Source organism: Bufo gargarizans, chromosome 6, assembly GCF_014858855.1.
Source record: "Bufo gargarizans isolate SCDJY-AF-19 chromosome 6, ASM1485885v1, whole genome shotgun sequence".
Lineage (NCBI taxonomy): Eukaryota > Metazoa > Chordata > Amphibia > Anura > Bufonidae > Bufo > Bufo gargarizans.
Genome location: NC_058085.1, coordinates 316,185,980 through 316,209,576, shown reverse-complemented (window position 1 = coordinate 316,209,576; position 23,597 = coordinate 316,185,980). Strand labels below are relative to the sequence as shown.

General features: G+C 44.2%; 1 protein-coding gene across 1 annotated transcript in view; it reads right to left on the bottom strand.

Annotated features, from left to right (window-relative positions):
• Positions 1 to 10,713: 10,713 nt before the first annotated feature.
• The window catches only part of LOC122942175 (polycystic kidney disease 2-like 1 protein), a 75,857-nt gene continuing 62,973 nt past the window's right edge, over positions 10,714 to 23,597 (bottom strand). Inside the window, exons 12-15 of the mRNA XM_044299676.1 lie at positions 19,672 to 19,789; positions 17,154 to 17,290; positions 14,409 to 14,556; positions 10,714 to 10,884 (exon numbers count right to left, since the gene is read on the bottom strand). Of these exons, the coding sequence (XP_044155611.1) occupies positions 10,714 to 10,884; positions 14,409 to 14,556; positions 17,154 to 17,290; positions 19,672 to 19,789 (574 nt within the window). The remainder of the gene's footprint in view (positions 10,885 to 14,408; positions 14,557 to 17,153; positions 17,291 to 19,671; positions 19,790 to 23,597) is intronic.

Sequence of the window (23,597 nt, the reverse complement as noted above, 5' to 3'; positions counted from 1 at the left end):
TAACTAAATTATGATTACTCTGAAATGTGAGGAGTCATGAGTTATCATAATATATAGAGATGATGCATCATGTGGATTACCGTAATGCATCAAGGTGACACACAACGTATTCAACTCTGAGATACAAATGTAGGGCAGAGCAGAATGTGTTGTGTCCTTGTTTACATGTGGACCGGAGACACTCCCCATAATAATGTGAGACAATTACATGCATGGGGACTCAATGTGTTGATGGCTGTTGTCAGGGTGCTGATTGGTGCGGGGAGAGAGGCGGGAGATTCAAACTCCCGGCGCTCCTCTCTCCCCTCCTCTTCCTGTTTCAGCACCGTCCTCACCAGGCTCCTGCGATTCCCCCCGTCGGCACCCGTTACCCTCCAGGTAGGTTAGGGTCAGTGAGGGAGAGGCACCGTTAGGCAGGAATAGAAGGGAAAAGTTAGTTAGGGAAAAAAAATATATATATAAACTTTTTCTAAATTTATTGTTTTCTAGCTTTGAGACCCTAGACCCCCCCCCCCCCCCTGCCACAAAATTTATTGTTTTCTAGCTTTGAGACCCTAGACGCCCCCCCACGTTCCTCTTGTCATCCGCATCCTCCTCCTCATCATCTGATAACGATGAGCCCCCAAGGCGGCGGATATGCCGCCAGGCGGAGCCAGGGGCCCCACATGCTAGGGACCCTGTGGCCCACCCTAGTACGAGCCACCCTGGGGCTCGTACTGGTTTCCCGGCCCACCAAATAAGCCCACCGGAGCCCCCTGTCGGTGAACTTAGCTGGTGTCCCCCAGTGGATTTTGAGCCCAAGATTCCGGATTTTGTTGGCAATCCAGGAATCCAGAGTCCCACAGTGGGTTTCACTGAAATGGACTATTTTAGGTTTTTTTTCAGTGACCCATTTGTGAATCTGATGGTGGAGCAGACGAACCTGTACGCCCAACAGTTCGTTGCTCAGCACCTGGGCTCCTTTTTGGCTAGACCCAGTGGCTGGACACCGGTCAGTGCAGCCGAGATGAGGACATTTTGGGGCCTCGTGCTGCGCATGGGTCTTGAGCAAAAACCCAGTGTCGGGCAATACTGGAGTGGGGACGTCCTCTACCAGACCCCACTCTACAGTATGGCATGACATGTACCCGGTTTGAGGCCATCCAGAAATGTCTGCATTATTCAGATAATGCAGCATGTCCCCCCGAGGTGATCCTGCCTATGACCATCTGTATAAGATACGGCTGGTCATCAATCACTTCGAGGCCATATTTGCGCAGGCCTACGTACCTGGAAGGGAGGTCGCGGTTGATGAGTCTCTCGTTGCGTTCAAGTGGAGACTCAGTTTCCACCAATACATTCCCACTAAGTGGGCGAGGTATGGCGTGAAGCTGTACAAAATTTGTGAGAGTACCTCAGGGTACACTTACAAATTTCGTGTGTACGAGGGGCGAGATTTCCGTATTCAACCCCCAGAATGTCCCCTTACTCTGGGTGTTAGAGGGAAACTCATGTGGGACCTTATGTACCCACTGCTAGATAAGGGTTACCACTTGTACGTGGCCAACCTTTATACTAGCATTCCCTTGTTCAGGTCCCTTGCCGCCAGATCCACGTTCGCTTGTGGGACCGTGCGGAAAAATCAGCGCGGCCTACCCCCTCCAGGTACCTATCCCCAGGGGTGAGACCCGTGCCCTTACTAGTGGAAACCTGTTGCTGGTCAGGTATAAGGACAAGAGGGATGTCCTTGTACTGTCCACAATCCACGGTAATGGCATCACCCCTGTCCCTGTGCTAGGTACCGCGGCAATGGTCCTCAAGGCCGATTGTATCGTCGACTACAATCGGTATATGGGAGGAGTTGATCTCTCTGATCAAGTCCTCAAGCCATATAATGCCATGCGCAAAACCCGGGCATAGTACAAAAAAGTTGCGGTCTACTTGGTACAGGTTGCCTTGTACAACTCTTTTGTACTATTCCGAAGCGCTGGCAGCACAGGGACATTCCTCCAATTCTATGAGGCAGTCCTCAAGGACCTGATTTTTTCAGACCGGGAAAGAGCAGGCCGGAGTACCTCGGGAATTGGAGGCGCCTGGATCGTCCCTGGCCAACATTTTCCAGGTGTGGTCCCCCATACTGGAAAGAAGGGACGAACCCAAAAAAGATGCAGAGTGTGTCACAAGAGGGGGATACGGAAGGACACCACCACTCAATGTAACGCTTGCCCCGATCATCCGGGCCTCTGCGTTATCGATTGCTTCAGGGAGTATCACACTTCCATGGAGTACTACATTTTTATGATCCCCAACAGTCCTAGAGAACATAAAAAACTATGGCTCTCAGACTTTGGAGACAAGGAAACAATTTTTTTTCCCCAAAAAATATTAGTTTTAGAGCAGGCATCCTCAAACTGCGGCCCTCCAGATGTTGATGTTGTAAAACTATACTCCCAGCATGCCCAGACAACCTACAGCCATCAGCAGGGTATGGTGGGAATTGTAGTTTTACAACATCTGGAGGGCCGCAGTTTTAGGATGCCTGCTTAGTGTCTCGAAAGTCTGAGAGCCATACATATTGGGCATCGCCGCGTCTGTAAAAATCTTCTCTTCCCCCCCCCCCCGGGTGAACAGCGTTAAAAAAAAAAAAAAAAGCCACAAAATGTCATATGCACCCCCAATTAGTGCCAATAAAACCGCCATCTCATCCCGCAAAAAATGAGCCCCTACATTAGATAGTCGCTCAACAAAAACAAAAAAAAATGTAGTTCCAAGGCTATGGAGATACTAAAATAATTTTTTTTTGTTCCTAAAATGATAATCTAGTGTAAAATCTAAATAAATTTTAAAATGTAGACATATTAGGTATCGCCGCGTCCGTAAGAATCTGCCCTATAAAAATAACATTTGACTAAACCCCTCGGATGAACAGTGTTAAAAATAGAAAATAAAAACGGTGCCAAAACACCTATTTTTTGGCATAATTTCCATTTGAATCCTCTTTTTCCGGTAATAAAGCAAGGGTTAGCAGCCAAACAAAACTAAATATTTATTGCCCTGATTCTGTAGTTTGCAGAAACACCCCATATGTGGTCGGAAATGGCTATATAGCCACACGGCAGGGCATAGAACGAAGGGAACGCCCTATGGTTTCTGGAAGGCAGATTTTGATGGACTGGTTTATTTACACCATGTCCCATTAGAAGCCCTGCCTGATGTAGCCTAGACTAGAAACTCCAAAAAAGTGACCCCATCTAATAAACTACACCCTCAAGGTATTCATTAGTTACTTTACAAACTTTGTTAACCCTTTAGGTGTTCCACAAAACGAAATGGCAAATGTAGAAACTATTTTAGAATTTAAATTTTTTGTTACCTTGCCACAAAGAAGTGTAATATAGAGCAACCAAAAATCATATTTACCCTAAAATAGTCCCAAAAAAACAACCACCTTATCCCGTAGTCTCCTAGATGGGGTCACTTTTATGGAGTTTCTACTCGAGGGGTGCATCAGGGGGCTTGAAAGGTTCCATGGTGTAAATAAACCAGTCCAGCAAAATCTGCCTCCCAAAAACCATATGGCGTTCCCCTTCTATGTCCTGCCGTTTAGCCAAATAGTAGTTTACGACCACATATGGGGTGTTCTGCAAACTACAGAATCAGGGCAACCCATATTGAGTTTTTTTGGGCTGTTAACCCATTTTTTCCAGTAATAAAGTAAGGGTTAAAATGGAAAATTTTCCAAAAAATAGAAATTCCAAAATTGTTTCTCCATCTGCCATTAACTCTTGTGGAACGCCTAAAGGGTTAACAAAGTTTGTAAATCCAGTTTTGAATACCTTGAGGGGTGTACTTTCTTAGATGGAGTCACTTTTTTGAAATTTCTATTCTAGGGGTGCAACGGGGGGCTTGAAATGGGACATGGTATAAACAAAACCAGTCCTGCAAAATCTGCCTTCCAAAACCCATATGGCGTTCCCCTCTTTCTATGCCCTCCCGTTTACCCAAACAGTAGTTTACGACCAGATATGGGGTGTTTCTGCAAACTACAGAATCAGGGCAACCTATAATGAGTTTTGTTTGGCAGTTAACCCTTGCTTTGTTTCTGGAAAAAATTGATTATATTGGAAAATTTTCCAAATAATCGAAATTCTTAAATTTTGTGTCCATTTGCCATGAAGACCTAAAGGGTTAACAAAGTTTGTAAAATCCGTTTTGAATACCTTGAGGGGTGTAGTTTCTAAAATGGGGTCATTTTTGGATGGTTTCTATTATGTAAGCCTCACAAAGTGACTTCAGACCTGAACTGGTCCATAAAAAGTGGGTTTTGGAAAATTTCTGAAAAATTTCAAAATTTGCTTCTAAAGGGCTCTTTCACACTTGCGTTGTCCGGATCCGTTGTGTACTCCATTTGCCGGAATTACACACCGGATCCGGAAAAACGCAAGTGAACTGAAAGCATTTGAAGACTGATCAGTCTTCAAAATGCGTTCAGTGTTACTATGGCAGCCAGGACGCTATTAAAGTCCTGGTTGCCATAGTAGTAGTGGGGAGCGGGGAGCAGTATACTTACCGCCCGCGCGGCTCCCGGGGCGCTCCAGAATGACGTCAGAGCGCCCCATGCGCATGGTAGACGTGATCCATGCGATCACGTCATCCATGCGCGTGGGGCGCCCTGACGTCACTCTGAAGCGCCCCGGGAGCCGCACGGACGGTAAGTATACTGCTCCCCACTACACTTTACCATGGCAAACAGGACTTTAGCGTCCTGGCAGCCATGGTAACCATTCAGAAAAAGCTAAACGTCGGATCCGGCAATGCGCCGAAACGACGTTTAGCTTAAGGCCGGATCCGGATTAATGCCTTTCAATGGGCATTCATTCCGGATCCGGCCTTGCAGCAAGTGTTCAGGATTTTTGGTCGGAGCAAAAAGCGCAGCATGCTGCGGTATTTTCTCCGGCCAAAAAACGTTCCAGTCCTGAACTGAAGACATCCTGATGCATCCTGAACGGATTTCTCTCTATTCAGAATGCATTAGGATAATCCTGATCAGGATTCTTCCGGCATAGAGCCCCGACGACGGAACTCTATGCCGGAACAGAACAACGCAAGTGTGAAAGAGCCCTAAGCTATGTAACATCCCCAAAAAATAAAATATAATTCCCAAAATGATACAAGCATGAAGTAGACATATGGGGAATGTAAAGTCCTCACAATTTTTGAGGGTATTACTATGTATTACAGAAGTAGAGAAACTAAAACTTTTAAATTTGCTAATTTTTCAAAATTTTTGGTAAATTTGTTTTTTTTTTATGCAAAAAAAAATTAAATTTTTGATCAATTTTAGCGGTGTCATAAAGTACAATATGTGACGAAAAAACAGTCTCAGAACGGCCTGGGTAAGTAAAAGCATTTTAAAGTTATCAGCACTTAAAGTGACACTGGTCAGATTTGCAAAAAATGGCCTGGTCCTTAAGGTGAAATAGGGCTGAGTCCTTAAGGGGCTAATATGTAAATCCTGGAAAACCCCTTTAATTTGATATTTAGATTGTGAGCTCCAATGAGGACAAATGCTATTTTGAGTGATGTCCTCTATAGAGTGCTTTTATAAATAAAATTATATGGTGGCATCATACCCATTACCTGACGTTTGGAGGAAACTCCACTCTCCAACTCAACAGTTGTGTATTTGCCATCATTAGTTTGAATCAGGAAACATTCATTTAGTGAAAGGCAAGGAAGCTGCTCAGATTTATTCATCGGACGCGTCAGAATATACCTTCTATTGCAAAGTAACTTATACCATGTATGTTTTTTTTAAATTAAATTGCAGTTTAATGGCATGCTGTATGCAATATACAAAAATATCCATTTGGTATGCATGTTTTAATTTTTTTTAAATAACGAGTATTAAACCGATTCTCTGACAAAGTGATCTGGCTAAGCCTTTATTATAATTCAATATCCACCGTGTTATAACAGGTTTCTATTTTCATAGCTCTAATTTTTCATTTGGTTAATTACATTTCCTATTGCAGTCATGCTTGTCAGCTAGAAATATACATTTCAGTCTAATTATTTTACGAGTTTTTGTCTAAAATGTATACAGTACTGGTTAATACAGTAGGCGGCACATGACGCAGAACTATGTGCAGGGTAGTCAGGGAGTTTAATAGTGATTAGATGTACAACCCAAACAGAAAAGTAGAGACTATAATTGTTGATTTCAGAAATTAATCTTAAAACTTTTATATGTTGTATATTTTTACATCTAGTAATCATGTTGGCAACTTTAGTGCCATCAGTACTTGGACAGATGTCTTCCTACCAATGCAGCAGCTGAGGACTATATGGACAACAGTAATGGAGAGACTGTCACCTTTTGTAACAAAGTATCACGCAGGAGTTACCTATAATTAATCAGTTTTTTGCAAAGGAACATTTAAAAAAATAACCTGGAATCAGTCAATTGCTACGAGCAGGGAGACATATTCTAGAGCCATTTGACTCGGCTGCTGAGGGGCACCAACAAGCCATTTTGTCATGACTGGAGTATATAGATTCAGGGCTAGGGCAAAAAACAACCTTTTGTGACCGGTGAAAAAAAGCCTAGCTACAACTCTGGTTATAAGCTACATTGTTTTGATAAATCTTCCCCGTTCAATTAGCCTAAAGCAGCATTGAGTAGATTTAAGAATACAGTGCTATACTTTAAAGGGAACCTGTCATCAGGCAGCATAAAGTAGAGACAGGTGAGTTGATTTAATCGGTCTGTCATTCAAAAGTTAAAAATAAGTGGTTGCCGAGAACCAACATCACAATCATTGCAGACTGGGCCTGGAAAAGAGTCACGGCCACCTGAGAAGAGTCCTGGTCATTCATAATCTCCTGATCTCCTGCCCACCTGCTGAAGACTGACAGTCTTCTACCTAGTTTTCTCTCTAGGAGAGAACTGCCAATCATCAGTAGATGGGCGAGAGAGCAGGAGATTATGGATAACGATGACTCTTCTCAAGTAGATTTGACTCTTTTCAAGGCCTGGGCTGCAATGATTATGATGCCGGTTCTCAGCAACCACTTAAGTTTAGCTCATGAGTGACACACCGCTGACATCAGAATGTCTGTCACTACTTAAAGATGACCTTTCATCGGTCCAAACATTGTGAACTAAGTATTATGATCTGGACAGCGGCACCCAGGGATCTCACTGCACTTAGTATTATCCCAGGGCGCAGCTCCGTTCTTCTGTTATACCCTCCGGTATGTTCGGTCACTTGGTTATAGTAGGCAGAGACTTAGGGGACTTGGTTATAGTAGGCGGAGTCTGCCCTTGTTCTGCTGGGCGTCTTCTTCTCCCAGGCTGTAGCGCTTGCCAATCGCAGCGCAGAGCTTACAGCCTGGGAGGTTTTTTTTCTCCCAGGCTGTGTGCACTGCTCTGCGATTGGCCAGCGCTACAACCTAGGAGAAGGAGACGCCGAGCAGAACAAGGGCAGACTCCGCCTACTATAACCAAGTGACTGAACATACCGGAGGGCATAGCAGGAGAACGGAGCGGCGCCCAGGGATAATAGTAAGTGCAGTGAGATCCCTGGGCGCCGCTGTATATGTCTGTATACTTAGTTCACAATGTTTGGACTGATGAAAGGTCCTCTTTAATACTGCTCTCCGTAAGGTCAGCATAAAGTTGATGATAGGTTGCCTTTAAAGACATCTGTCAGCAGATTTGTACCTATGACACTGGCTGACCTGTTACATGTGCACTTGGCAGCTGAAGGCATCTGTGTTGGTCCCATGTTCATATGTGCGCATTGCAGAGAAAAATGAAATGTTAATGTATGTAAATGAGTCTCTAGGTGCAATGGGGGTGTTGCCATTACACCCAGAGGCTCTGATCTTTTGCAACTGCTGCACCCTCTGCACTTTGAGAGGGCCAGGCGTGATGACCTGTCACTGTCAGTCAAAGTGCAGAGGGCGGCAGTTGCAGATTATGCTGCGCTTTTAGGTGTAATGGCAACGCCCCCATTGCTCCTAGTGGCTCATTTGCATATATTAATACATCAATTTTCTCAGCAATGCGGGCACATATGAACATGGGACCAACATGGACCTTCAGCTGCCAAGTGCACAAGTAACGGCAGGCAGCTTCTCCTGCCTGATTCCGATTAAAGGGCTTCTGTCACTCCCCATAGTGCAATTTTCATTAGCCGACATTAGCTATTTGCTAATGTTAGCTGAGTGCAATCATACATGTCCTACCTTTGTCTGTGGCTTATTTCTTGTAAAAATCATACTTTTATCTTATGCAAATTTCTTCACTACCAGCAAGTTGGCCGTGTACTTGCTGGTAGCCGCCGCATCTGCTCCTTCTAGACACACCCCATCTCCTCTTGATAGACTTGGCCAGCGAGCGCTCTCCTCCTCCCGCTGGCCCCGTCTGCTGCTGATTGCCTGCGCGGTAACGTTACTCGATCGGTGCAGGCTTACTGAGTGAAGGATGCGTGCTTGCCAGCTCCTTCCTCAGTGCGCCTGCGCCGATTACGTCACACTACACCCGGAAGAGAAGACTGTCGGCATCAGCGATAATCGGCAGTCTTCTCTTCCGGGTGTAGTGTGACATAATCGGCGCAGGCGCACTGAGGAAGGAGCCGGCAAGCGCGCGTCCTTCACTCAGTAAGCCTGCACCGATCGAGTAACGTTACGGCGCAGGCATTCAGCAGCAGACGGGGCCAGCGGGAGGAGGAGAGCGCTCGCTGGCCCTGTCTATCAAGAGGAGATGGGGCGTGTCTAGAAGCGGCAGATGCGGCGGCTACCAGCAAGTACACGGCCAACTTGCTGGTAGTGAAGAAATTTGCATATGATAAAAGTATGATTTTTACAAGAAATAAGCCACAGACAAAGGTAGGACATGTATGATTGCACTCAGCTGACAGCAAATAGCTAATGTCGGCTAATGAAAATTGCACAATGGGGGGTGACAGAAGCCCTTTAAGGCCTCTTTACCTTGGCCGGCACAGCTGACAATTATCAGGACCTATCCATTCATTCCCAATAATTGCCACTTGGCGGAGGAAGTGAGAGCTGCATTTACGTGCAGCAATCATCTTCTCTGCATGTGGATGAGGGATCGCTACAGTCATTGCTCATCCCTATAGAGAATCATTGTTTCTGGGCTGTTTAGACTGCCTGATCTGCTGCCCAGAAGCGATGATTTTAGGTGACCGTACCAGCGATGCTTTCACCTGCTGAACGAGCATTTAATCAGCATCACTTTTATATAAGACAGTTATTAAGAATGAGTGTTCCTAGGAATGCCCCTTCCCGGCCCATGTAAAGATGCCTTTACCTTTTCCTTTCCACAGTTCAGGTGATGTGAGCCAGCCATAATGTGCTCATGCCTGATATTCAGTAGCTGGAGATTTCTCCTTAAAGGGGTTCTGCACTTTGTTTAAACTGATGATCTATCCTCTGGTCAGCGTTTGTCCGACACCTGGGACCCCCGCTGATCAGCTGTTTGAGAAAGCAGCGTCGCTCCAGCAGCGCCGCGACATTCTCACTATGTATTATCGCTGGCCGAGTGACGTCACAACTAGTATCACTGGCCTGGGCGCGGCTAAGCTTCGTTCCCCTGAGCGCAGCTGCCTTCTCAAACAGCTGATCAGCGGGGGGTCCCGAGCGTCGGATCCCCGCCGATCAGATGCTGATGATCTATCCAGATGATACATTACCAGTTTAAACAAACTGCAGAACCCTTTAAATACATTAGCTGATGATTAGCTCTCTGAATCCACCATAAACCTGCAGCACTCATGTCAGCCAAGCATAGATGTTGGCAAATCTCATCTACATGGAGTGGGGGGGGGAAAAAATCTACCGTATATCATAAATTAACCTACGGTTCAGATTTTAAACTGTTGAAACTTTCCGCTGCAGATTTCACTCTTTGCAATGCAAATGGTAAAATCCACAACAAATGTGTATGTAATGCATGCTGATTATGCTGTGAAAATGCAGCAAAATACTTAGTGGAAATTCCACTTGGTGTGGCCAAACGGTAAGGCACTGTTCACATCTGCCTAAGAGCTCATGCACACATGCAATTTGGGGTCCCCAATGCACGGGACAAAATCCGTCCAGATTCTGCAGACGGATCCAGATTGATTCAACTTGAATAGGTCCTTGGTCTGTCCGCACCACAAAAAAAGAAGTGCATGCACACCTTTTTTTTTTTTTTGCAGTGCGGAGGCACGAACAGAAACCCCATGGAAGCACTCTGTGGGGTTCCAAGCCTCTGTTCCACTCCGGACCTTGCGGATTGCGGACTCATTCATGAAATGGGTCCACATCTGTGATGCAGGGTGCACATGGCCGGTGCCTGCATATTGCAATATGGGCATGGAGTGTGCATGAGCCCTAATTGTAGAAAAAGCCACATCATACACAACACAAACACTATTGGTGCCCCTACTCCATTACTAGACAGGTGCCTTCAATGCAGATGTGAACACGCACCAGTTAGCAAATAGGCACGAATAACCAGTAGGGTTGTGGGGGAGTGAAAGGTAATAGAAAGCTGTGCACAGGACGACTGCTAATGTCATATTCCGAATCCAGATAGAACTATATTGATCCACAACACAGAACAGACAGGTACTTTACAGTAGATTAGGAATTTTTTTTCTTTCTAATGTAGAGGTAATGGGTAAAAGTCACACACTCAAGTAACAAGTAACTTGGACTCTAAGTGAAATTTAAAGAATTCTGTGAGCCATTCGTATGTGGATAGATGGCGTTACTGTTTCTGTACGATGGTTCTGTGATGTTCCTGGGCTTGTACTCAGATTCCCAGCCTTCTTTGTCTTCCTTCACCAGATTGCTTGGATGGATTTCTTCCCAGCTTAATTGTTTCTCCTTAAATAATAAAAAAATATATCTTTCTCAATAAAAGAAAAGGTCCTGATTAAAAATTTAACTGGTAAAATGCTAGTTTTGAATTGTATGTATTAATTTTAGGCTCCCTACAGAATGATTGGTGGCAGATACCTAGGAAAAAGTTCAAGGATTGCGTGACACCAAATCTTCTCATATGGAAATGCCTTGATGTCACTGTAAGGCTGGTTTCACACGGGCATTGCGGGAAAAGATTCAGGTGCGTTGTGGGAACATGCACAATTTTTCCGCGCGAGTGCAAAACATTGTAATGCGTTTTGCACGCGCGTGAGAGAAATCGGCATGTTTGGTACCCGAACTTCTTCACAGACGTTCGGGTTTGGGATAGGTGTTCTGTAGATTGCTATTATTTTCCTTTATAACCATGTTATAAGGGAAAATAATACAATCTGAATACAGAATGCATAGTACAATAGGGCTGGAGGGGTTAAAAAAAAATTATAATAATTTAACTCACTTTAATCCACTTGTTCGCGCAGCCAGCATCTCGCCTGTCTTCTTTCTTCAGGACCTGGGTAAAGGACCTGTGGTGACATCACTGCACTCATCACATGGTCCATCACATGATCTTTTACCATGGTGATGGATCATGTGACGGGCTATGTGATGAACGTAGTGACATCATCAAAGGTCCTATTCCTCACAGAACAAGACAGAAGAGATGCCGGCTGCGCGAACAAGTGGATTAAGGCCAGGTAAATTATTATTTATTTATTTTTAATCCCTCCAGCCCTATTGTACTATGCATTCTGTATTCAGAATGCTATTATTTTCCCTTATAACCATGTTATAAGGGCAAATAATAAAGATCGGGTCCCTATCCCGATCGTCTCCTAGTAACCGTGCGTGAAAATCGCACCGCATCCGCACTTGCTTGCGGATGTTTGCGATTTTCACGCAGCCCCATTCACTTCTATGAGGCCTGCGTTGCGTGAAAAACGCACAATATACAGCATGCTGCGATTTTCACGCAACACACAAGTGATGCGTGAAAATCACCGCTCATGTGCACAGCCCCATAGAAATGAATGGGTCGGGATTCAGTGCGGGTGCAATGCGTTCAACTCACGCATTGCACCCGCGCGGAAAACTCGCCCGTGTGAAAGGGGCCTAATGGCTCTTGCACACGACCGTTGGATGTTTTGCAGTCCGTAAATCGCAGAACGGAACAGCTGGCCCCTAGCAGGACAGTTCGATCCTTGTCTGCAATGCGGACAATAATAGGAAATGTTCAAATTAAATATTTTTTTTTTTTTCAGAACAGCCATGCGGACATACGGAAATGGATTGCACTACATTTCCGCAATGAACTGAAGACAGGAAAAAAAATAAGTTTGTGCTGCCTGCGCCCATATTGCGGCCCGCAATATGCGGGCACTGTGTGTGCAATGTTTCACGGATACGAAAGCTATGGAGCGGAAGGCCACGGAAGCACTGCCTCCTCACTGAACATAAAAATAGAACATATTCCGTTTTTTACAGTGCAGACAGATCGTGGACCCTATTCAAGTTGAATAGGTCTGCATCCGTCAGCACCGCCCACGTGGATGGTGCACGTGCATTGAGGGCCGCAATTTGCTTTCCCCAATGCATGGCACAGGTGGAAGATGTTCATGTGCATGAGTCTAAGATGTCTTGCTACCATCACCTTTCTTTGTATCATATGGGGGTCAGCCGAGTGCCATTTTGGGCACTGGTCAATGGCTCCTCTTAAAAAGGGTTCCCTCATATAGATAATATAATGGTCATACATCTTATAGGACACATGAATGTCATGGGAAAGATGTTGGGGTCCTCTACATTGGATCCTTTTCAATGCACCAGAAGGAGCTGTGGACCTGGTTGTTGAACTATTACGTGGCCAGATCATCTATTTAAAGTAGTAATATGTAAAGGATACGGTCAGCACTGCTGTAGGTGTGGGATTTCATTTGGTGCTGCACTGATCGACTGTGAGAAGTGGTGGTGCTCAGCATAAAAAACAAGTAGTATTTGCAACAAAGGAGAGAAAAGAATGCGGCACTCACCAAAAAATACTCTTTGCAGCTTTAGGCCTCATGCACACGACCGTTGTTCTGGTCCGCATCCGAGCCGCAGTTTTTGCGGCTTGGGTGCGGACCTATTCACTTCAATGGGGCCGCAAAAGATGCGGACAGCACTCCGTGTGCTGTCCTCATCCATTGCTCCGTTCCGTGGCCCCGCAAAAAAAAAATAACATGTCCTATTCTTGCCCGTTTTGCGGACAAGAATAGGCATTTCTACAATGGGCCGCCTATTCCGTTCCGCAAATTGTGGAAGGCACACGGGCTGCTTCCGTGTTTTGCGGACCGCAAAAAACAGAGTGGCCCATGTGCATGAGGCCTTATTCACATAAAAAGGTCAGCGACATGCGGGCAAAACACAGCTAGAAGGCAACAGCCGTTTCGCGCCTGTTGAAAAAGCGCAACAAGCGCGAAACGGCTGTTGCCTTTTAGCTGTGTTTTGCCCGCATGACGCTGACATTTTTATGTGAATAAAGCTGCAAAGAGTAATTTTTGGTGAGTGCCGCATTCTTTTTTCTTTTCTCTCCTTTGTTGCATATTCTATTTAAAGGGCTACTCAGAGATTGGGGTCCCCTTTTAATATTGCCAGACAGTGTACAGGGATAAAAAAAAAAAAAAAACAAGCTCCTATCACCAGCATCCCAGTTCCCTTCTCCACTTCCAGCATTGTGGTGTGTCGTCTATGTGGACATCACCACTGCAGGCTTATCAGTGGTCTCAGCAGTGACATGCATATAAATGGCATGTCGCGTTTCTGGTCCAGCTTGGATTGGAAGTGGAGGGGAAGAGAGTTTTTTTTTGTTTTTTGTTCCTTGGACCCTGTGGCAGTATCAAAAGGGGTTCTCTGTCTCAGAAAACCTCTTAAATCTAGCAATATGGCATCTGATCTGAACATTTACTCCTGGCAATACGATTTTCCATGTTTATTTTCCGTTCTTCCGTTCATCAGTTATGCACGTTTGAGCCATTTCCGTCTGAGATCATTTTATTTTTTACGGAACAAAAAAGTACTGCATGTCGGAAATGTGCGCGGTTGCAGCAGTTACTGTATATCAGGGGTGCACAAAGTTTTCTGGGTGGGGGACACATTGTCAGACTGAACCTACGTCAAGGGCGGAAAATAAAATTTAAAGGGGCATTAACAACTGAAATACTGTATTTACGGCATATTGGAAATACAGTATATACCGCTAATGTCTACTTACAGTTCCTTGACTCCCATCTAATGGGAGAATACATGAAAAATACATTTGAGCAGCCACCAGACATAGACATACATGTCTGTTACCAGATAGTTGGGGGTGGCACAGAATGGTATCAAGGTCCACATGTGGCCCCCAGGCCACAGTTTGAGCACTCCTGCTGTATATTGTCTAGTGCTGTATATGGCATCAGAGCAGGTGTGTTTGTAGAAGCTCAGAAGTCAATGACCACAAAACTCACCTTTGCTATATTGTTCGGCAGATTATCCGTCAGGTTCGACTGCTTTATCTTGTTTGTTTCCATTGTCTCCAATTTCATCTCCACAGTTTCTACTTTTCTCATTATTCGGCTGATGGACATTTCAAGTTGCTGCAGTCTTATCTGAAATCTAGAACATAAGCATGAGTAACACGTTTATGAGGCATTTGCTGGTTTATTTCATATATCATCATGTAGCGACATCTATGTAGATTGTTATATTAACACTGCATCTGTCAGAAATGAGAAAGGGACACCTTGTCATCAGAACCTGAATAGAACATGTCCTTTTCTTGACCTCAAAATGCAAACCACAGGCCCATTGACATCAATGGGTCTGAAGAAAATGCTGATGCAACACAGACAGTATCTGTATTTTGCTGATCCGCAATTTGTGGACCGAAAAAACACCTACGGTCGTGTGCATGAGGCCTAACTCAGAACAGCAGTAGGATATTAGAATTTGTTTTCAAATTTTTACGGTACATTACAGGACCTTTTTAGTTTCTGATAGATGTTGGGCTTGCCTATCTTTCCATTAAAGGCTATGAACACCTTCGGATGCAATTTTTTTATGTTTACATTTTACTCATTATGGGTTAAAAATCTTTTTCTCAATTAGTCAGTATTTCAAATTTCCAGCAATTTTTGACCTCCAGGGTTAACTTTCAGCCTAGCTTTAGAGCGAGTCCCGTCATGTTCCTGTTCTAAGGCTATGTACAGACTTTATCTCTTATCTCCTGACCGCTCATAAACACTCGTTAAGCTTGAATGATAATAAAACTGATAGGACTATGGCTTAAATGAGTGTTTATGAGCCGTCAGGAGATCAGACCTAGGGCTACAGATCCAGCTGTCAGAACAGGAACAAGACAGGACTCATTCTACAGCTAGGCTGAAATGAAACCTTGTAGGACAAAAACTGCTTAAACGTTTTAATAAAGACCAATTGAAAAAATTGCTTAAAATGAGTAAAATGCACTCATAAAAAAAGTTGACCGTGAAGGTGTACCTAAACTTTAATAAACACTGTATGCGAAGAAAAAAAAACTGTGTAATTAAAAAAAAAAAAAACCTTTTCTATTTATATTATCTATTTATATTATATTATCTATTTATAGAATGGTTTACCTTATACATGGCTACAGCACTATTAACTATTAACTGCGCTCACTGAAAAATAACCACAACTGAGACATGTCATGGGAGCTTTGTGTTTGGACAGTTTCATTCTCATTCTTTCTTTTTCTCCCTATTATAATTTTTATGAAATCTCTGACGTCACGTTAGATACTGGTTCTTTTTATGTGTTCAATAGGCTCCATGTATCTCTCAGTCAATTGATTCTCTAGCACACCATAGTACGGGTGTAATTTATGGGTATTATATCGTTTCTATTTTCTCTGCCATACCTTCTGTGGCGCCAGTGAAACCTATAGCCAAAAACCCCAAAACAAGAAGCAAAGTAATGTCCTTAAAACTAAATTACAGCTGACTGGATTACCAGTATAATATTCATGCATATTGCTCAGCCCGAAAATTATTATCGGGGATACAAAGCATAAGAGTCACTTTGTGCATAAAATTCTGCGACTGAGTGGTGTGTTCTATACGTGACCTCAGACTGTGGTAATAGATGAGGCTGTGTTTACTCGTTTCTGTATGGTAGTCTATATGGATGCACTGTGTACACAGAAACCAATGTACATACCATGTAATGCACACCCATTAATGCGGCTATATTGATGTACAGTATTGTGCAAATGTTTTACGCAGGTGTGGAAAAATGCTTAAAAAGTAAGACTGTTTTCAAAAACAGAAGTGTTATAACCTATTTTTATGAATTAACAAAATAACTGGACAAAACTTAAATCTAATTCCAATCAATATATCAATATTTGGTATGACCACCCATTTCCTTCGTAACAGCACCAATTCTTCTAGGTACACTTGTGCTTTTGAAGGAACTGGGCAGGGAGGTTTTTCCAGACAACTTGGAGAACTAACTACAGATCTTCTGTGGATGTAGGCTTGGTCATATTCTTCTCTTCCTCTCTTCATGTCACCCCAGGCAGACTCTGTGATGTTGAGATCAGGGTTATGTCTGGACCAAATCATCACTTCCAGGGCTTCTTATCCCTCCTTACGCTGATCATATTAATGACAACACTGAATGTTTGGGGTCATTGTCCTGCTGCAGAATAAATTTGGAGCCATTCAGATTCCTCCCTGATGGTACTGCATGACGGATAAGTATCTCAGCACTGAGGACACCATTAATCCTGACCAAATGTCCAACTCAGGTTGGTAAAATGCAGCCCCAAATTTGCAAGGAACCTCCACCATACTTCACTGTTGCCTGCAGATACTCCTTATTGTACTGCTCTCTAGCCCTACGTGAATAAACTGCCCTTTGTTTCAGCCAAATATTTCTGAGCACCTGCTGCCATTTTTTTCACCCCAGTTCCTAAGTTTTTTTGCATAGTTGAGTCGCTTGGCCCTGTTTCTATTCTACTATTTTTTAAAACATTCTTAATTGCAGATTTTTTTTCCACACCTGCACAAAAAAAAAAAGTGCACAGTACCGTATGTATGTAAACACCCCCCTGCTTCTTCGCCCAAGCAAGGTCCCTGAAATTGATACTTGGAGAGCAGATTTTGCACAAACTGTAGCACATTTGTACTCTTATCTGAGCGTTATTTGTGTACATTAATAAAGCTTCATACGTTGTAAATTCTTCTTGTGAAACCCAGCTTGGCTTGCTGGACAGGTCATTCCTCAAGTCTGATAAGTTGACCACTGTGTCCAAATCCGTGTTCCCTTGTGATCTACCCAAGTTCTCAATTTCAGCATTCAGAGCCAGCTGTAACAAAAATTATTATAATAGTGTATTAGATCAATAAAAAAAACAAGTAAAACATGATGGATTTATCTGGGTACGTTAACATGGGTAAAGGAAATGTACACCATTCAGCCATAACATTCCAAGTCCCAAAGACCAAGAACACCACTAAGAAGGACAAGTCATACGGTTATGCAAATCGAGGGAGTAGCAGGTGTCACTAAGATATGCAATCACATTTTCCAGCACCTACTGTATCTCCAATCTGTCGTGTGTGGAAGGACTATAAAAGACAGATTGAAAGCAAAGTTTTTTAGCTGCAGAAACCTCAAAAATCTGATAAAGTTGTGTGGGATGACTGTGCAATGCTTCCTGTTTGTCAATGGGCCAGTTATTGCCACTGAGAAGGATAGAATCCTTGAACTGATAGACTTGGTTTAGCACTCCAGAAGATCGCTATGCGTCTAGGCCGAGATGTTCAACGTTGTGTGTCCGGGTGGTTGAAAAAAAAAAAAACTGGAAGGAAAGCAAGAGGTGCAAAGAGGAGAACCTCTACACGGATGGATCGTATGATTAGAAAAAAGGCACATGGTGATCCATTCTGTACTGCAAGTGAAATTGGACGTCACGTCTTGAGTCTAGGGAGGCAAACAGTGTTTACACAAACTATCACAAGACGTTTGCATGACATTGGGCCACGAGCCAGACATCCAGCCACAGGCGTTCCACTGACGTCAGACCACCACTCTCAAAGGTTTTCAAGGTGCACAGCAAGACAGCAATGGAGGTCTGTCCTCTTTAGCGATGAGTCCACTTTTGTTTCAGTTAGTATTGAGCGAATCGGGAAAATATGATTCGCCGTGAAGCTGAATTTCTTCATCCTTTGTAGTAGCGAATCGATTTTCCCTGATATAGCATTAAAAAAAATATATCATACTTACCTCATCCATTCGATCGCAGAGAGCCAGCCACCTCCATCTTGATTGAAGATCCCACTCAAAATCCCGTGCTCGGTGACGTGTAACGTCATCATGGGCAGCACAATCTTTTGCGATAGATCTTCAATCAAGATGGTGGCAGCCGGCTCTTTGTGATTAAATGGATGAGGTAAGTAGGATTTTACCTATGTCAGATGCTGCGATCAGCGATGAAAGCGGCATCTGAGGGGTACAATAACAGGGAGCAGAGCAATCGCCGTTCCCTGTCATTGTACCCACTACTTTCAAAGAAATGCGCTTTGTGATTAAATAATTTGTAATGGAGCAATTTTTTTTGTAAAATTTGGTGAAGCATCAGAATAGAATTTTCAAATACTCTGCTTATCTCTAGCAATAATAGCTGGGGATTGGGCTATAGACCAGACAGGCAACACAATGGAGAGGACTTTACAAGGTAATATCACACCAGTTCTACTCGCAGGATTATGGTGTGGCATGGCATAATGTTCAGTAGCCAGACCTCTCTAGTCTTCATTTTATGTACATTAACGGCTCGGTGTTACATTGATTTGGTCGTGGAACCAGTGTTGTGGCCATTTCTCCAAAATGTCCCAGGGCTGTTTTTCAACAGAACAATGATGGGCCGCATGTTGCTTCATGCTACAGTGAGCAGCCTGCATGGCCTAAACATGGTATCAGGGCCTGTAGCGTCTCCGAACTTATCTCCCATCGAGCACATCTGGGATATCATTGGTCAATAATTGCATGACAATCAGACAATTATTAATAACCTCAATCATAGCATGTTAAGGTATGTAAGTGGGGTGCTCATACTTCATAATGAATAAATCAATATATTTTGCTTTTTTTTTGTTTCCTTTTTTTTATAATTTGCATATGATTAACATTTCTATCAATCCTGTGATTTTCATAATTCCATGACTTTTCCTTCTTGGTGTTGCAATTTAAATGTTGATGAGTGTATTAAGGCATGGACTCCACAAGGCCTCTGAAAGTGTCCTGTGGTATCCAGCACCAAGATGTTATAAGGCCTCCGTGGATCTGATGAGCGATGCAGGCTCCCAGCAGCTTTCCAAGGATAGCGCAGTACATCGTATAGTGGCAGTATTTGGTATTGCAGCTCAGCCCCATTGACTTGAATGGAGCTGAGCTGCAACTAAGCCACGTGGCCGATGTACAGTGATGTCACAAGGTCTAGGAAGAGGCTGCGGTGCTCAAGGCTCAAGTCATAAATATCTTTTCCTGAATAAGCGCTAAGTGACTTGGTCATACTGTGATATGTGTTCCCTTTTTTAGAACCATGTAGTTTACTTATATCACACTTTTGATTATCCTTCTTGCCTTAGTTACTTCGAAGTAGACAGAGTGCTCTGTAACTGCTACCATTAAAACAGAAGCATAGAGAATTCTTTCATACTTATCAAAGACCTATCCTTTACGTACTCTATTTCTCTCCAGAATATCTCTCATTCTATTCTGTTCATCTTCATCCAGAATCCGGTTACCATCCTGGTCAAATCTGGAAAAGGCAGCTGTAATTTCATGATCATCATGACCCATCCTACAAAACAGTAGGTTGCCAAATGTAATAGATAAAAAAACATGTTATGATTTAATTTTATTTTTTGCTGAATAAACTTAATTGACTTTATTTTATATAGGGTCTATCTATATCTATCTCTCTATCTATCCATATCTCTCTTTTTATCTCTATCTATCTATGAAAAAGGAAATTCCACGGCACTTCCCAAAGATAGATACGTGTTTATTTCACCAGATGCAACGTTTCGGCTCTCCTTCTGGAACCTTTCTCAAGCAGTGATATCTATCTATTTTTATCTATCCATCTTTATCTATCTATCTACACTGAACAAAAATATAAACGCAACACTTTTGGTTTTGCTCCCATTTTTCATGAGCTTAACTCAAAGATCTGAAACATTTTCTACATACACAAAAGACCCATTACTCTCAAATATTGTTCACAAATCTGTCTAAGGGCTCTTTCACACTTGCGTTCTTTTCTTCCGGCATAGAGTTCCGTCGTCGGGGCTCTATGCCGGAAGAATCCTGATTAGTTTTATCCTAATGCATTCTGAATGGAGTGAAATCTGTTCAGGATGTCTTCAGTTCCGGAACGGAACATTTTTTGGCCGGAGAAAATACCGCAGCATGCTGCGCTTTTTGCTCCGGCCAAAAATCCTGAATACTTGCCGCAAGGCCGGATCCGGAATTAATGCCCATTGAAAGGCATTGATCCGGATCCGGCCTTAAGCTAAACGTCGTTTCGGCGCATTGCCGGATCCGACGTTTAGCTTTTTCTGAATGGTTACCATGGCTGCCGGGACGCTAAAGTCCTGTTTGCCATGGTAAAGTGTAGTGGGGAGCGGGGGAGCAGCATACTTACCGTCCGTGCGGCTCCTGGGGTGCTCCAGAGTGACGTCAGGGCGCCCCAAGTGCATGGATCACGTGATCACATGGCACGTCATCCATGCGCATGGGGCGCTCTGACGTCATTCTGGAGCGCCCCGGGAGCCGCACGGACGGTAAGTATACTGCTCCCCCGCTCCCCACTACTACTATGGCAACCAGGACTTTAATAGCGTCCTGGCTGCCATAGTAACACTGAAAGCATTTTAAAGACGGATCCGTCTTCAAATGCTTTCAGTACACTTGAGTTTTTCCGGATCCGGACAACGCAAGTGTGAAAGAGGCCTAAATCTGTGTTAGTGAGCACTTCTCCTTTGCTGAGATAATCCATCCCACCTCACAGCTGTGGCATATCAAAGTGCTGATTAGACAGCATGAATATTGCACAGGTGTGCCTTAGACTGCCCACAATAAAAGAGCACTCTGAAATGTGCACAGTTTTGTCTTACGAGGGGGAAACCAGTCAGTATCTGGTGTGGCCACCATTTGCCTCATGCAGTGCAACACATCTCCGTTGCATTGAGTTGGTCAGGTAGTTGATTGTGGCCTGTGTAATGTTAGTCCACTCCGCTCCAATATCTGTGCGAAGTTGCAAAATATTGGCAGGAACTGGTACACGCTGTCATATACGCAGATCCAGAGCATCCCAAACATGCTCAATGGGTGACATGTCCGGTGAGTCTGCTGGCCATGCAAGAACTGGGATGTTTTCAGCTTCCAGGAATTGTGTACAGATCCTTGCAATATGGGGCAGTGCATTATCATGCTGCAACATGAGGTGATGGTCGTGGATTAATGGCACAACAATGGGCCTCAGGAACTCATCATGGTATCTCTGTGCATTCAAAATGACATCAATAAAATGCACCTGTGTTTGTTGTCCATAACATATGCCTGCCCATACCATAACCCCAAGGCTGCACACCATTATACATACAAACCATAGAGCTAAGAAATGGGGGTAGCTGGTCTCTACACTGCGCTGAATATTGTAGGCTAAGTAAGTCCAAATAGAGGCAGTATATTTAGTGTTAGGGACCCATCTGCGGAAGCCATCTTGACGCCTGGTAGATGGGCCCGACACATGTTTGAGCAAATATGTGCGCTAAATGCTTCCATTAACTCCTTTATAGTCAGTATTGAACCACTTTTATTTTGAATGACCCCCCATTTCTTAGCTCTATACTGGGACTCATCTGTGAACAGAACGCCTCTTCAATGTGCCAGACGCCATCAAATGTGAGCATTTGCCCACTCAAGACGGTTACGACAACGAACTGCAGTCAGGTCCAGACCCCGATGAGGACAACGAGCATGCAGATGAGTTTCCCTGAGATGGTTTCTGACAGTTTGTGCAGAAATTCTTTGGTTATGCAAACCAATTGTTGCTGCAGCTGTCCGGGTGACTGGTCTCAAACGATCATGGAGGTGAACATGCTGGATGTGGAGGTCCTGGGCTGGTGTGGTTACACGTGGTCTGCGGTTGTGAGGCCGGTTTGATGTGTAACACCCCAGAGTTCTGTTCCGAAACTCTTTTACCCTGCTACAACCTGTTAAGAGTATTTGCCTTGTCATCTTGTGTAATTTCACATAATTTCCTCACATATGTGCATTCTAAGCCTTGCTAAATGTATATTGTTGTCATTCTTCATGTTCTCCAGCAGGTGGCAGCAATGTGTTAGGAAGGAGTTAAAGTCAGTTTAGTGTTTCTGAACTGGAATAGTTCATTCCAGTTTAGGTCCCCCCTCTATGAGCAAAGTGGGCTGCTCCCACATCCTGCCTCATGGGGAGGGAAGGAACTTTATAGGGATCCAAAGCCAGGATCTTGTCTCGGCTGAGACAATTGATCATCATTCCCAGCCTGAGTGTAACGGGGTGCCGAAGGCGCACTTGGTCTCCCATCAGCCGCAGACCTGCTGCTTAGCTTCGGGAGCAAGGATCTGTGTTTGACCAAGTTCCCAGAGCGGCTTTGCTAGCTGGGAGGCTCCCTGTTCCTAGGTCTGCCTTGAGCGCCGACTGGTTGGTCTGTCGGTCATGTGACGCTGGCCACATCACATGACCCTCACTCCCCACTATAAATACAGGCAGCCTGCTGGCCACAGGTTGCCTGTTAATTTAGGTTCCTGGCAGTTGTTGGATACCTGTGTACTTACCTGATCCTGTTCCCTGACGATCCTTTGCCTGCTCCTCTTGTACTGCGCATCCTTCCTGGTATACTGACCTCGGCTTCCACCTGACTATTCTTTGCGGACTCCTTTGGTACTTCTTGACTCTCCTGGTATTTATGACCCCGGCTTCTCCTGACCTTTCTTTGCTTATCCCTCTGTACTGCGTTGTCCTCTTGGTTTTGACCTGGTCCGTTCACTATTCGTTATTTGTCTTGTCTGTCCTTCCCGCATGTATCCTAAGTTAGGGACTGCCGTCGAGTTGTCCCCTGTCATCAGGACTTGTGAGGCAAGTAGCCAGGGTCAGGGGTGAGGGTGGAGGGCAGTGGTCACTATCCTCCCCCCTGTGTGTGTGTGTGTGTACGTGACCGTTACACTGAGGCGTGCAGCCTCAGCTGGTAAAAGCAAGCAGCCACCTCCAGTTACAGGAAGAAGCATACCCAGAGACAATAACTGTGAGTCAAAGTCCAGAGACCAGGAGAAGCCATATTCCTCCTCAGCTAGTCAGTCCCCAAGACAGCAGAAGATAGTCAGCGCAGAAGCCAAATTCCTGCCACACATTGCCAATACCTGCTGGGACCAAAGACTATTGATGTACCTTGTTTGGATGAAAGCTGCAACTAGTAAAGACAAGTTTGAACTTTACCAAAGGTCTGGATCTCAATTACTGCTACCAAATCCCTCAATTACTCCTACTAGCACAACACTCATTTTATTGCAAGTGAGCCAGGATCCAGGAGTCCAGCTGTACCAAGGTAGGAGACACCGTTAACA